The sequence below is a fragment of the Megalobrama amblycephala genome, linkage group LG7 (assembly GCF_018812025.1).
Source record: "Megalobrama amblycephala isolate DHTTF-2021 linkage group LG7, ASM1881202v1, whole genome shotgun sequence".
NCBI lineage: Eukaryota > Metazoa > Chordata > Actinopteri > Cypriniformes > Xenocyprididae > Megalobrama > Megalobrama amblycephala.
In genome coordinates, this window is record NC_063050.1 from 42,873,304 (window position 1) to 42,887,654 (window position 14,351).

Genomic DNA, 14,351 nt, shown 5'->3' on the forward strand with positions numbered 1-14,351 from the left:
TAGTTCTTTATTTACCCTTGCACTGCAAACAAGCAGAGATCTCTGACTCCAAACTTGGAGGAGGGGCGGGGTTATGAGGCTGCTACTGTTTGTGGTTGGGGCGCTAATTTATATATTTGGAGCTCCATTGTGCCTCAAGTCTCAAGCTTGTTGAATGATCGTTTGGGGTTTAAAGGGAACCCCTGGTGTTAAGACTTGTATGGCTTAATATAACGTAAATGATGTCTCTTACTGAAATATGTAGTAGAAAACCAATGAAAAATTTACGTTATTTAAAAAATCCATAACATATTTGGACAATGGGCAGCACCATTTTGTTTGCGTTCTAAGTCGATGACGTCAAATGGTTGCACTCCGTCAGCTACTTACATTACTCTATGGCTATTTTTACCGCAACACAACTTACGATGCCACATTGTGCAGCTTTTGGTTGTAATTTTCAGTCGATGAGCCACAAGAGAAGTGATGTAAGTCTTTACTGCTTTACTAGCGGTAAGAAGTAGCTAACGGAGTGCAACCATTTGACGTCATCGACATAGAACGCAAACAAAATGGCGCCGCCCATTGTCCAAATAAGTCATGGATTTTTTTAAATAACGTAAATCTTTCAAGGGTTTTCTACTACATATTTCAGTAAGAGACATCATTTAAGTTATATTAAGCCATACAAGTCTTAAAACCAGGGGTTCCCTTTAAAACAACTTTAAAAGCTTTATTATATTGTCTGTGGTTATCCCTTGGCATGCTGATGATGCCAGAAACTCAACAGCTCATCCTCAAAAAATAGCAAAAAAGTAGTAAAAAGTGCATTTTTTTGTGCTATTTGAGGCGAAAAATATTGCAATAATAGATCAAATAATGCAAAATATTCAAACATAAAGTCACACAAAAGGTGTAAAAACAACCTGTATATTTTTGTCCTTGGCAATAAAGGAGTAAATGGTGAATAACTATTTTTGTAGTGTTTTTTATGATTTTAAAGACTAGGTAGGCTATGTGTTTATACGTAGGAATAAGTGAATTTAATTTTTAAAATGTATATAATATTTCTGAATATAATGCTGCATTTACTTTAGGTCCACAATCAAGTTTGATCTTTGGACCTTCTTAGTGAGTTTAGTCACCTCTGCACTACAGTAAAATATCCATAAAACAGAGCAATTGTGTTCAATTAAAGTTTAATGCGCTAACTTAAGTTGAATATTTATGTATCTATTTATTTAATACATTTAATGTGTAATAGTTCTTACTCTGATGTACGCATAACCTATATATCGAAAAAATAATAAAAGACTCCATGTTAAAGAAAAGGAGATAACGCGCGCCCACGTCCGCCTTCACGAGCATACGCTTTTGAGAGAGAGAGAGAGAGAGAGAGAGAGAGAGAGAGAGAGAGAGATTGGTGAAGATCAGTTGAGGCTCGTCACGGAGATCTTCAGTCAATGACAGCGCTCACATTGTCCTCTTGAAGGTGACGCATACGGGATTATTAAGCGGTTATTCGGTATTTTTCTGTCGGTGTGTTTATAGGAGTGTGGTGTGTTGATTGCTCCATCTATCTCGATGCAGATGCTTGTGCTGGTCGGTGTGTGCGCGCTGCTGATCGCCGGGGCTTCTGCCCGCAACGACAACGGCAATTTTTTGGACGACAAATGGTTGACCGGGAGATGGGACAAATTCAGAGATGTGAGTGCTGCTCTACTGCTTCCTAATAGTGGCTCAAACTGCCTACCTAGACGACATTTTTGCTTGAATCGATGCTGACTAGGTAGGCAGCTCACTCGGGTTTGAGATAGCCTGTAATTTGGGACTGTATGTGTCAGGTCCGTGTGTAATGTATTTTTACGGAAAGATGCTAAATGTTTAGGAAAGAAGAAGCAGCGCGAGATTTCATAATTCGCCTTTCGCAAATCCGTATTTAGTGCTCCGTGTGGTAGGCTATTAATTCAGTATTTCACGGAAGACAGTCACCAATCAATTAGACTCAGTGCGTCACTTCTGCGCCGTTAAGTGGGCTTTGGTACAGCTATTTTAACCATCCACTGGCTAATACACTTAAGATTAGGTCTGATCTATATTAGCTTTGTGTCGAGGCTGAGAACTTGGTTTGTAATAAACAGAGCAAAAATTAGAGTATCTTACAAACAATAACAAGTATTTCTTTCACCTGCGATTGTCGCGATGCTTGATGCATGTGCGCGTGCGTGCATGTGTTAGTGAAGTGATTTTCAACCTGGGTACAAGTACACCAATGAGAGCTTAACCTGGTTGCTGGAGGATCTAGGGAATCTATTACTTTGTTAAACCTATGCAATTATTATTATTTTACATTATTGAAATGTAAGAAATTATTATTATTATATTAGGACTGTCAATGTCAACTTTTATTATTATTATTATTATTAAAACTCAGAACCACTGCATGATTGTGATTTTCATACAACCAATAATAAACAAGAAGTTGATATTAAGTAACTTTTCAGGCAAAAAATGGCCCGGTTACCTTGTATGTTTTTTCCTCAACAGAAAAACCAAAAGAAAGCAAAAGCATCTGTCAGTCTGGAAGAGTGTATTTGATTTCCGCTCCCCACTCAAAGCGTTCTCTAATCTCATGGCTCTGCTTTTCCATTTCCCTCTCCCTGCACAATTGTAAGAACACCCTAAAATAATAAAATCTGGTCTCTCTTTAAACATCGCTTGGCCAATTAAATTCAAGGACCAGACCTAACAATCGTGTAAACGACTAAATGATATTCAGTATAATATGATGTAGCCTAGATAGAACACATTTCTGGTTTCGCATCGATTAAAATATAAGACAAAAAAGACTGGGAAACATTGTGTAAGACCAAGATAATCTCCTCCTCTGACTTTAGGTAGCCATGGCTGTTGTAGAATTCAATAAATAAACAGTTTTTAATCTTCACTGAATCACTCTGATAGGATAACGTCATTAAAACATGAAAATAAATAAATAAAGATATATATATAAAAATATAAATCCATTTGAAACCTGTACACAGTAACTGACAAACCAAAAGTGACAGCTCTTGGAATCTCTGATAGCTTGTCTGAATTCACATCAACATCAAAACAACAATTAAGGTGTGTCGAGGCAAATAACAAGTTCCTTTATAAACATGATGTTAATTGACAGTGTACACTCAGTGTAATGATATCATCTGGACCAGAAGACTTCCATTTCCTCTGTGTGTGTCTATTTGTGGTAATGTTGTTTATGTAAGGGATGTAGTTAAGACAGTCACATGGGTGGCGTAGGTCTCCCACACAGGGCATGACAAATTAGAACCGTTTCTCTATCAAATTATTCTATCTCTCTCCTTTCTCTTACTGTACACACTCTCTCATTTCAGTCCAATATTTAGATGTACTTAATGGGAACACCTTGTAAAACTAACACTTTTAAAGCGGACTTATTATGCCCCATTTTACAAGATGTAAAATAAGTGTCTGATGTCCCCAGAGTGTGTATGTGAAGTTTTAGCTCAAAATACCCCACAGATAAGTTTTTATAGCATGTTAAAATTGCCACTTTTTGGGGTTGAGCAAAAACGCGCCGTTTCAGTGTGTGCCCTTTAAATGCAAATGAGTTGCTTCACTCGGCCTAAGAGGGCGGAGCTTCAAGAGCTGATTCTCCGGTGTCAGTCAGGATGCACTATAATGTCTGCGAATATATGCTGCATGGAGATAGAACAGGTATAGTTTAGTTCAGTTACGGTTATAACTTATATTGTTTTCTTGTTTTTATCCACTATATTACTACAAGCCTGTTGTACCGGACCCCGTTCGACTTTACAGATGAGTTTTATGACGTTTATTGTACTACACACAAAAGTTGAAGCGTCTGTTTTCACTCTAGAAAATCACTGTAAAAGCTTAATAAAACACAGTGCAAGTGTGCATTCAAATATTATCCATAATAGCAAATTACACAGAAACACTCGTTACAACTAACAGTAAACAAATATATAAAGACCTCTTTTCAGATGGTGCTTAATAAACTGGTAAACTTTATATCCGTAAATCAACTCCGATGAACTGTAATAAAGTGCTCTCACCTTCATTACTGCCATATCCAGTATCACTCTGGAGGCTTTATGTTTTGTATTGTCCCTTTGTATTGACATAATCTAATTCCGGTAGAGTTGAGGGAGCATTTTCTTCGAAAACAAAATGAATCCACGTCGTCTTCAGCGGCTCAGATTTCGGGAGTAAATGGAGAGAGCTATGTGGATTAATCCATCCAGCTACAGAACACCTAAAACACTTGGGAGACGTTCTCGTCAGTGCAGCAATGGCGGACTGTGTACAACTCGCTGTGAACTCGCTCTGGACGGTTCTATGTTAAAACGGCAGTGTCTGTCAACATTCGTGGGCGGGGCCTGTGGCTAATGTGACGTCACACTGCCAGGGATCTGGAAACGGCTTGTTTTGAGACACTGCTTATGATTTATGGGGATTCAATTAAAAGGAGTGGTTGGATATTTATCATTATAGGGTGGTTGTGTACACACACTGCCGACACACATTTATAGCCAAACACCATGCAAAAGTGAATTTTGCATAATAGGTCCCCTTTAAACTAGCAGAATCAATAACACCAATGACATTGAGTGCATGAATATCTCAATATCAAGAACATCAAGGCCACACAGACACACTTTAACAAAACAATCATTAAGAAAAGGAAAACTATGAAGGAAACATGACGCATTGACATTTTAATAACTGAGATTCCCATGATACTACTTTCTTTCAAACTATTTGAATTTTATTGTTCAATAAATGCCAAATGTTTAATTCAGCCAATAAAAAATATAGTTCTTGTTACAAATTAAAATGAATATATGTGTCTCTGAAGAAGACAACCTTTTGCACAGCAAAGATACTGTATTGCTGTATGTACAATAGGTTTACATAATTAACATGGACCTCAACGGAAAAAAGCTTGATAACGATCAACAAACATCATTAAGAAAAAACGATGAGGCATTGACATCATCACACAGGGTAAAAAAACTTAAGACAAAAAAACAACAGCATAAAGTCAACAAACATTAAACAATAATCCTATAACAGCAACCATGTAACTAATTCATGCTGCAGTGCATGCCGGGAGCTCTTAACAAATCAGCAACATTGCTCAATGTTAAACTTTTTGTTCATGTAACTCTATTAGGCAAGTTTACAGGGAATTTTTTATTTTACTGAGAAGTCAAAGTAATTCACATTTCTTAATCTGCGACACAAAAAGACATGTGCTGGATAAAACGTAATTCCCTTTTTTATTTGACAGTCCATGCACACATGCACTCTATACTGAAAACACACTCTCAGTCAACCCTCTCTTGCTTCTTTTCTTTCCAGCTTCACAGCTAAAGGCACATCAAAGATTACTTAGACATTCCATGTGACACTTCAGGCCATCAGTAAAGAGAAAGTGATTTATGCAGATTAGTTGTTCCGCAAACACGGCTCTACAAGATTTTTTCCGTAATCAACTGGCCCTTACAGCAAAGCAATTACTGAAAGACGCTGAGCCCTAAAATCACAGACCCCCAATCACATTTAAGCTTTAAGACGCCGAACATGTACGGGAAGCACGGGCTGTCAAGCTTTTGTTTGGTGAAGTGTGTGTATGTGTGAAGCTTTGTGAGATTGACAGGCTGAAAATGGCCATCAGTGATCCCCCTGCAGTGTCAAACATCTTCTGTCTCTCTCACACGCACATACACGCACTCTTGACTTCACTGTCAGCTCTGCTATAGTGACATTTTTAACGCTCTATCAACTTCAGGCTAATGCTGCCAGAGGAGGTAAGAAAAGAGTATGGAGAATTTTATGACTTTGTGGGAGGCTGGAATGAGAAGCAGCCATTCTATGATCATGTGTTTGACTTCAGTATAAAGGACAGATCTGGGAACTACCATAGTGACAAGAAGGACTAGATCTTACAAAAAGGAAAGCTGCAGTGTGTAACGCTTCAAGATGATAGAAAATGGCATGTTTCATGCACTCATTTTCATCAGTCCAAACATATCCAGTCTAATTTCGGATTCTGAAAGTTCTGTTTATATTAACCCTAAACTTTGCAGTCTGATTCACATATTCGTTTACATGTGCATTACATGTATTCCGTGTTCAGAACCGGATAAAGCCACAACAATAATGCGCAATGGGTTGTGGGTTGTTTGTAGTTCTAATCGACGAGGATTCGATTAGAACTACAAACACGGAAAAAAAGTGTTAAAAACTACAAAGTATGACTGACGGTTAAGCTGAGCAGTTTAGTTAAAGTTAGGTTTGAGTGATTAATAATCAGTATTTAACCTGATGAAAAGATATTTATTCAATGTTATCCACATTATATTTAATCTGCAACAGCATTGTGAATTTTTATGAAGATGTGTTTGGTCATTAACTTTTAAATGCATCATTATGCAAACATAAGGAGTGTTCTCCGCATGATAGACTCATGACTGTCAGATTTCTCTCTGAAACGGTAGGAAATTAAATTAAATTGAATGTGGAGGATTTTAACTGTGACAAGATGATTGACAGGGCAGTTTAAACGGTGACAGGATGCACGTAACTAAGTGACAGAGCGTTCGTTAAAGATGCAATTATGACAAAGTAGTATGTCCCGAAGCTTGCCTATTCTCATTATTCACTGAAAAATATGTACTTTTTCTTCACAAAAAAGAAGGACATACATTTAGGACATACTATAAGTAGGCGAATTGGGATGTAGCATCAGTTTTCCACCACTTGCTAGTTCATAAGACGTAAAAGAAAAACATATGCATGTTTGTAAGACGTAAAACATGCACATATGGCAGTGCGCATGTAAGGTATTTTTAAATCTAACAGAGAAAATATTCAGATTCAGGTGTTTACAAGCTTATTTTTCTTTCCTATTGGTCAGAATATTTTAGGTCTACAAATACTGTATACCAATTACTTGCTGAGAGGGGTATTCTGACATGTATATGTCCATCCAAGTGCCTTGAGGACGCGAAAGAGAAATCAATTTGGAGTTCGCAAGCTATCTGAAACGCACCTCTCTCTATGTGTGTGTGTGCACGAGCCTTGTATGTATGTGCGTCTATGCGCACCGATAACAGCATGGCGTGCGATACCGAATTAAATCTTCTTTTGCCTCCTCTACCGCTGGAATGGTTTTATATCTATTTAATGTGTAAACTAGCAAGACAAAACACGTGCAAATGATAACCTTTCACTCTATTGCGGTGAAACTTGCAATTGATCCGCGAATCACATGCGTGCCGAACCGTGGGGCTTGGTCCGTACGGATCACGGATCAACAATGATCCGCTTAACCACTAGTACTAATGGATTATTTGGTTGCTTGTTAACATACTGTAGCTAGTGATATACCAAAATAAAAGCCACAGTTACTGATTTACTTCTGCTGACAAAGTTTATCAATAACACTTCCAGTAAACCAAGATTTGAACTTGTGGCATCAAACACAAAAAGGAATGGTTTACTTAAAATTATATTTTTGACATTATTTTACTCACCATGCGTTGCTCCCAGTTAATATGCTGGATTATAATATGTGGAACATAAAAGGAAAATCTTTGAAGAATCTTTACACATTTCCATACAACAACAATTCACAATCTGTCAAGCACTAAAATTTACCAAAAACTTTGGTTACTTTATTTTACAGTGCCGTAGTTACATTGTAATTACTCAAATAAGTACTGAGTACTATTAATTAACTACATGTACTTAATGTAGAGTTACAGTTAGGGTTAGGGTTTGGTTTAGGGTTAGTTACTTGTAATTATGCATAATTTTACTGTTATTACTATAATAAGTATGAAGTAACGTGTAACTATGGCACTGTAAAATAAAGTGTTACCAAAACTTTTTATGTGCCATTGAAAAAATATCAGCAAACAAGTTTTAGTATTAATGAAAGAATTTTAAAGCAGTGGTTCTCAATCAGGGGGCTGGGACCAACTAGGGAGTCTCAGAAAAAGGGTGCCCACAGGTTGACTTAAAAGTATTTAAATGACTACGTTATTAATAATATATTACAATAATCTAATAATAATAATAATAATCTAAATTCTAAATAAAACATAAAATCAAGATTTTGAACTGCAATCATATTCCCCTCTCCCCAATTACTTCTACATAAAATAGACTATTGTTCTTATTGAAGAATATACAGTTTCTGAAATGTCTGTCATCACAAAAATGAATCATGGTTAATGGGTAGGGGTGCTTTGGGTATTGTGTTGGAAAACGGGGGGCCTTTGAGTCAAAAAGGGTTGAGAATCACAGCTTTAAAGTAGGAAATATTCCTATGTATTCATTTGCAGGACTGTTGATCAATTTTGAATGTTGCAATAAAAATGTCCCCCCAGGAAATCACTATTAGATCTTCCCCACAAAGACATTACCAATATTATTGAGAAATGACAATACAATATCACAGAAAATGAAAATGTAATTTACAGATATTACACTAAGGTCAAATAACTGTGTTATTTTAGACATTTGTGCATTGTTCATCCATTCTGTACTGTACCTCACTCTGAATTCCACTGTGGTCTCATAAGCTCCTGTACTAACCTATAGAGAGATTGTGTTGAAGAATATAGATTAACTGAAGATAACTAATACATACTCTGTAACTCTTTCTTTCTCTCTTTCTCTCTCTCTCTCTCTCTCTCTCTCTCTCTTTCTTTCTCTCTCTCTTTCTTTCTTTCATCCTTGCAGCTTTGTCTCTATGTCTATCACTCTGTTCTCTCATTCACCCTATTTTCTTTGTCCTCTTAATGGAATGGAGGTTGGCAGTCTGCTCCAGGCCTTGAGCTAATGGAGAGAGAGAGGAGAAATTATGCCATGTTTATGAAAATAGCCCTTAAGACAATCCACGTGGACACACAAACAAAGGCAAACTTGTGTCTGAGTGATGTTAATGCTGTGCATTCATTCTCCTTCAACAAAATCTAACACAGCTGATACTAATCATAAGTGTTGTCAAAAGTACAAAAAAAGTACAAGTCAATACTGAGATTTTAAAAATGTGAACATGTTGTAAATAGACATCAATGACGCTCTTCACCGAGTGCTCACACAGATACTAGGGCTGCATGTTTTATCGCGATAAAATCACACACGATATGGCAAAGGCTGCGATTATTTAATGCGCAGCTTGTCAGAGCTTTACGGCTCTGTGATCAATAGTAAATGCTTTTCCATCTGAAAGCCAGAGGGCGCCTTTGCGCAGAAACTCAAAATATGCCTTGCAGCAGAAGAAGATAACACGCATCATCATTTTGCTGTAGCTGAATGAACAGAAGACAGAAACACTTTGATTAATTAAACATGACTAATGAACACACGAGTGCCTTATTCTGTGTGAGAAGCCACATCATCTCACAGAAGGATGCTCAACTGTCATTATCAAGTGAGTTGGACAAGATGTTAATAAATGCTTCTCATGTCTGGAAAGATGTTTGATGCGTGTTGCTTTTTCAAATGTACATTATAAGCGACTCAAACTCGCAGTGCTTTCAGATGGATTAGTATTTGGAGCCATACTTCATTGACAAGCCGTGCATAAAAAACAAATCACAGCCTTTGCGATTTCATAATCACACTAAGAATCGCTTTTAAGCGATAATCACATTCAAGTTCAATGTTATTTTTCATGTCGTGCGATATATCGTGCAGTCCTAACAGATACACACAAGACCGCTTGAAAGCAGGCGTCTCTCAGCGGACTGGTCCTTTCAAATTCAAACACTTCCTTGTGCTTTCAAACACTCAAGTGTGTTGATCATTGTAGCCAATCACAGACACATATGTTGAGCGTGTGAACACAGTGGCCAATCAGAGGTGTTTACGAATCCGCTTAAAGCGTCACATTTTTAAAATTTCAGTATCAACTTGGTATCCCAGTCGCTACTTTTGACAACACTACTAATCATGAAGCCAACTGAACTTAGCTTACTTTGCAAACCAAAACTGTTGTTTGACATGACACAATTACAGCCAGTCAGAAGACATTTGATGTTTAATGTAAAGTTATGTGGAGTTTTCAGAAAATAGCTGATTTAAAGTCCCCCATGTAGTCAATAATTTTATCCCTTAAAACTCATCTTTGATCACCAAAATGACACATTTAAACATTTTTTCCTGTGAAAAAAAAAAATTCTTTTATGCCTCAAAATAGCTTGAATGTAACTCTACACCCTTGCCTCATTTATTATACGCAGATATATGAATATGCTAATTAGCCCCGCCTTCACATACTCGCACAAGCTCAAGAGATCCATTTGTTGAACTTACTTAGGTAAACACTGCACAATGGTAACGCCAGACACATAACGGTATGATTAAAATGATTAGCCTTTTCCTTGACTATGTTATCAAATGTGTTGCTAATGTTACATAAACCATGTTCACATTCACGAGTCAGACAGCCTTCTAACAATCAGTATCCTTACAAACACTTTGAACAACTTAACGTCAGCGGAGAAAGGCATATACTTCGTTATATACATCATACACCCACTATATCGCCAAATCTACCGGATTTTTTTTATATCAACAGAAAAAATATACCGGAATATACCGGACTCTCCTGCTTCAGAGCGGTCAAGGTTAATGATATGCTAAAGCCCGCAGGCACGTTGACATGATTGGTTACAAGGTAGTTTGTGACGTCAGAAACACCAGTTCCACTGTAATTTTAAATAGGAAATACTCAGCAATGGTGTTGACTTATGAATTTGCACATGGTTTGTCTTAAAGCATATTAAAAACGCCACATAGACATATAAACAACATTAAAAACTTGATTTTCACCACAGGCGGACTTTAAAATTAAATGTTGTTCACACTGATTAGGCTAAATCTCTCACTGATTGCAGGTATGATCAGAATCAGAATCATGATAATATATTAGCTATATTATATTTTTTATAATGAATATATTTATTAATATATTTAAACCAACTTGTGCCCTCCTTGGAAGTGTGCTAAGGCCTCCTAGTGGGTCCCGAGTTCTGACCCCCTGGTTGAAAACCACAGTAGATACTTTTTTTTGAGCTTGTGGTTAGCTAAATACTTTTTCAGAAGAGTAGCTTGAGTCTAAAATAGTAGTCTAATTAATAGCTGACTAAACTTAAAAGCTACAATTTCAAATTAGCTTATACTGAGCACTGAGTAGTGATCACAATCTGCACTCCCAATGGGAGTCGCTCAAATCGGTTCTCATTTGCATAAAGCATTGGCAACAGTCGCTGTCACTCATCTTGCCGGAAATCGTCAACTCTCTTTAAAAATGAATGACTTCAGGCCGCTTTGTCACTGTAAATTGCTGTCAGCTTGAAAGCCCCTGAAGAATTCGCTTTTATCGCTCATATCACGTAGCATCTGGTGTTAGAGTGGCATAGACTGATTCTGTTCTGATTGTATGAAGCTTCTGCTCTCTCTGTATGGTTGCATGTGCTTGTTTGTGGTGCCCTTGTGAATGTGTATGTGGTTAAAGACTGGACAGAGAGAGAAAGAGAGAGAGAGGGGCAGAGAGTCATAAAGAATGAATGATGTCAGAAGGGTGAGACGCTTCCGGCACTTTCTGCATGAGAGAACAGCCGCCTTGCTGTCATGCTGGCTGCTCTCTTTCTCTCTCTCTCTCTCACACGCACACACACACACACACACACACACACACACACACACACACACAGCCCTGCTCCTCAATATAGTAAATATGCATGGTGATAATAAGAATTGGATTTTACTGTACTCAATGTCCACTGTCATTGATTTTAATGTTGTACTTCTCTTAGTATTAACCGATTAATGTTGTGCTGTTTCTTTATAAGTTATTTATTTAACATATGCTTAAAATCCTTCTAATAATACCCCAGGAAATCCCTCTGTATGCGGAGAAATGCCTTTAAAGTGATTATAGTGGAAATAATCTTGATTTATTGTACTCAGTCTATGGTAATCTGTTTGTGTATGTGTGTTTGAAGCATTGGAACTGTGGTGATAGAGAGTACATTTAAATTAAATCAATAATCAGTAATGCACACTTTAATTATTCACTATAGATTTAGATGCATTTACAATAAAATATAATGTGACTTTATAAATCCCTGAAAAGCAATTTAGTTCTGGCACAGGGAGGATCAGGCAAACAGACGCTGGGCGCACAGGTGAATACAGAATGGGAATTCAATAAGCTGAGATTGTTACTTTAAAATGTCTTCCAGTACAAGCTAATTGTTATTAAAAATGTGCTTCCATATTTCAGAATCTAGTCATGATAATATCATATTTCTTCTAAAGAAAAAGATTCCCTTGTGAGAAGAACTACACTACAAAGAGTACTGTATTGCCCCATACAGAAATATATATAAAAATATATATTATGGAATGTACCATACAACATAGTATACACAATAATCTAAATAAAATATAAATACATTTACAAACGCTCATGCTATAAACAGCAGACGGTAATAATATCTGCAATCTGACCTTAATAGTCAACTTATTAGCAGCTAAGAAGTAGTCTGGTGTTAGGAGGGCATCTCTAGTAACAGCTCAGAGCTATCATCTTTAATGGGCCTCTTCTCCTGGTCTGCCGTTCATAGTGTCTAGACTTCGTAAACCCACTCCAGTGATTTCAGAGCAGATGTTTACTATGGTCTGGAGGCTGTTCCTGCTCTTGATTGTGAAAGATGTGAAGCAGCAGACAATGGAGAAGCAAAGATTACTCTCAATATCAGAGCTGTAGAAAGGCTCTGGCTTAATGGAGCATGCAGCACACACACACAAATTCACATACATTCATCAGAAGTGACTGAAACACTTACTCAGGCCAGGAAAAAAGTGTAACATGACATGTAAACAGTTCGAATGCTGTTCAATTCAGGATTATATCCAATAAATATTTATTTGGTCAAGTCAAGTCATCTTCATTTATATAGCACTTTTTACAATACAGATTGTTTCAAAGCAGTTTCACAGAGATAATAGGGAAATTAATGGACAGAGATTTACAGCAGCTCTAGGAAAAAGTTTTTATCGAGCTAAAGTAAGTTGCTGATTGAATCACTTCCGTTGTAAAAATCATTAATTATTAACTTAGGGGCCACTTAAATGATACCTTTTTAACTGAAAAGAGCAGACTTTTAATGCGTTCTTGCCGCTCATTTACGTGTTTAGTCTATAGGTATTCACATGTGTATGTGCGCAGACGCTTACAAAATGACATTGCCAAATTACTTGTCTAGCCGCACAATACAGAATTATTAGTCGTTTCCGCGGATCCATGCGAACTGGTATCATTTTGATAATGTTTTATCTATAAAGAGCGTTAAGAAATATACCTTTAAATAAACATTTAGTTAAAATTGTTTGCACTTAAATTCTAAGTGAGTTGATTTCATTTAACTGACTCATTTAATTGAATTCATTTCATATAGGCAAAGGATTAATTAGGACTGAGTAGGATTCAAACTTTACTTTAACACAGTATCAGAAATATGACCTAATATTTGAGTAATATATATCTTGCTATATTACTACATATATTTATGGGGCTTTTTACCAAACATAATCCTAAGTTTTTTTTTACAATTTAAAATTACATTTTTTACAATTTAAAATTAAATTTTTTATACAAAATGTAATAACCAAAATGAAATAATACTTTTTATTTAGTACTAAATTAAATAAACAGCATGGAAAAACAATAGGGGTTTAACAGTACACAAACTTGTCGGTTCGGTAAGTACCTCGGTTCTGAAGTAACGGTTCGGTACGGGTTCAGTACAGCGGGGGCGGGACGGGGGGTGGGGGACTAAACATTAAATTGCTTTTTTATTATTAAATAATAAAAAATGTTATGCTGTAAACTATATACAGGGAGCCCTTACTTAGACATTACTATAATATTAAAGGTTACAATTAACAACAGAGCCCAAATTATTAAATTCAGTTGATACACTCAAACATACTCAAAAAAAAACAACAACTGTAAATTGCACATAAGCCAGGTTTTGCATTTACTTCTAATTATCTAATTACAAAGTTAATTTTCTACTCCAATTCATTTTTTGAAATATAATCATTTACACAGTTACTGTCATAACTTGTTTTCATGACATTTAAACATACATTAAATAACCAAGACATTACTAATGGTTAAGTAAATACAGTCAAACCAAAAATTGAGACATTTTTGATATATTTTTACTAGTGGGTGCAGGACACTATAGTTCATTTATGTAAGTGAGGATAGCAAAATAAAGTAAACTGTGACATTA

At 36.4% G+C, this 14,351-nt stretch overlaps 1 protein-coding gene across 4 annotated transcripts in view; it reads left to right on the forward strand.

Annotated features, from left to right (window-relative positions):
* Positions 1-1,329: 1,329 nt before the first annotated feature.
* Positions 1,330-14,351, forward strand: part of spock3 (SPARC (osteonectin), cwcv and kazal like domains proteoglycan 3) — a 49,403-nt gene continuing 36,381 nt past the window's right edge. For 2 of the 4 annotated variants that reach the window (XM_048197588.1, XM_048197590.1), the window contains exon 1: positions 1,478-1,686. In XM_048197588.1, coding sequence (XP_048053545.1) covers positions 1,564-1,686 — 123 coding nt within the window. In that variant the 5' untranslated portion in view covers positions 1,478-1,563. The other 2 variants (XM_048197589.1, XM_048197591.1) reach the window with 2 other exon arrangements.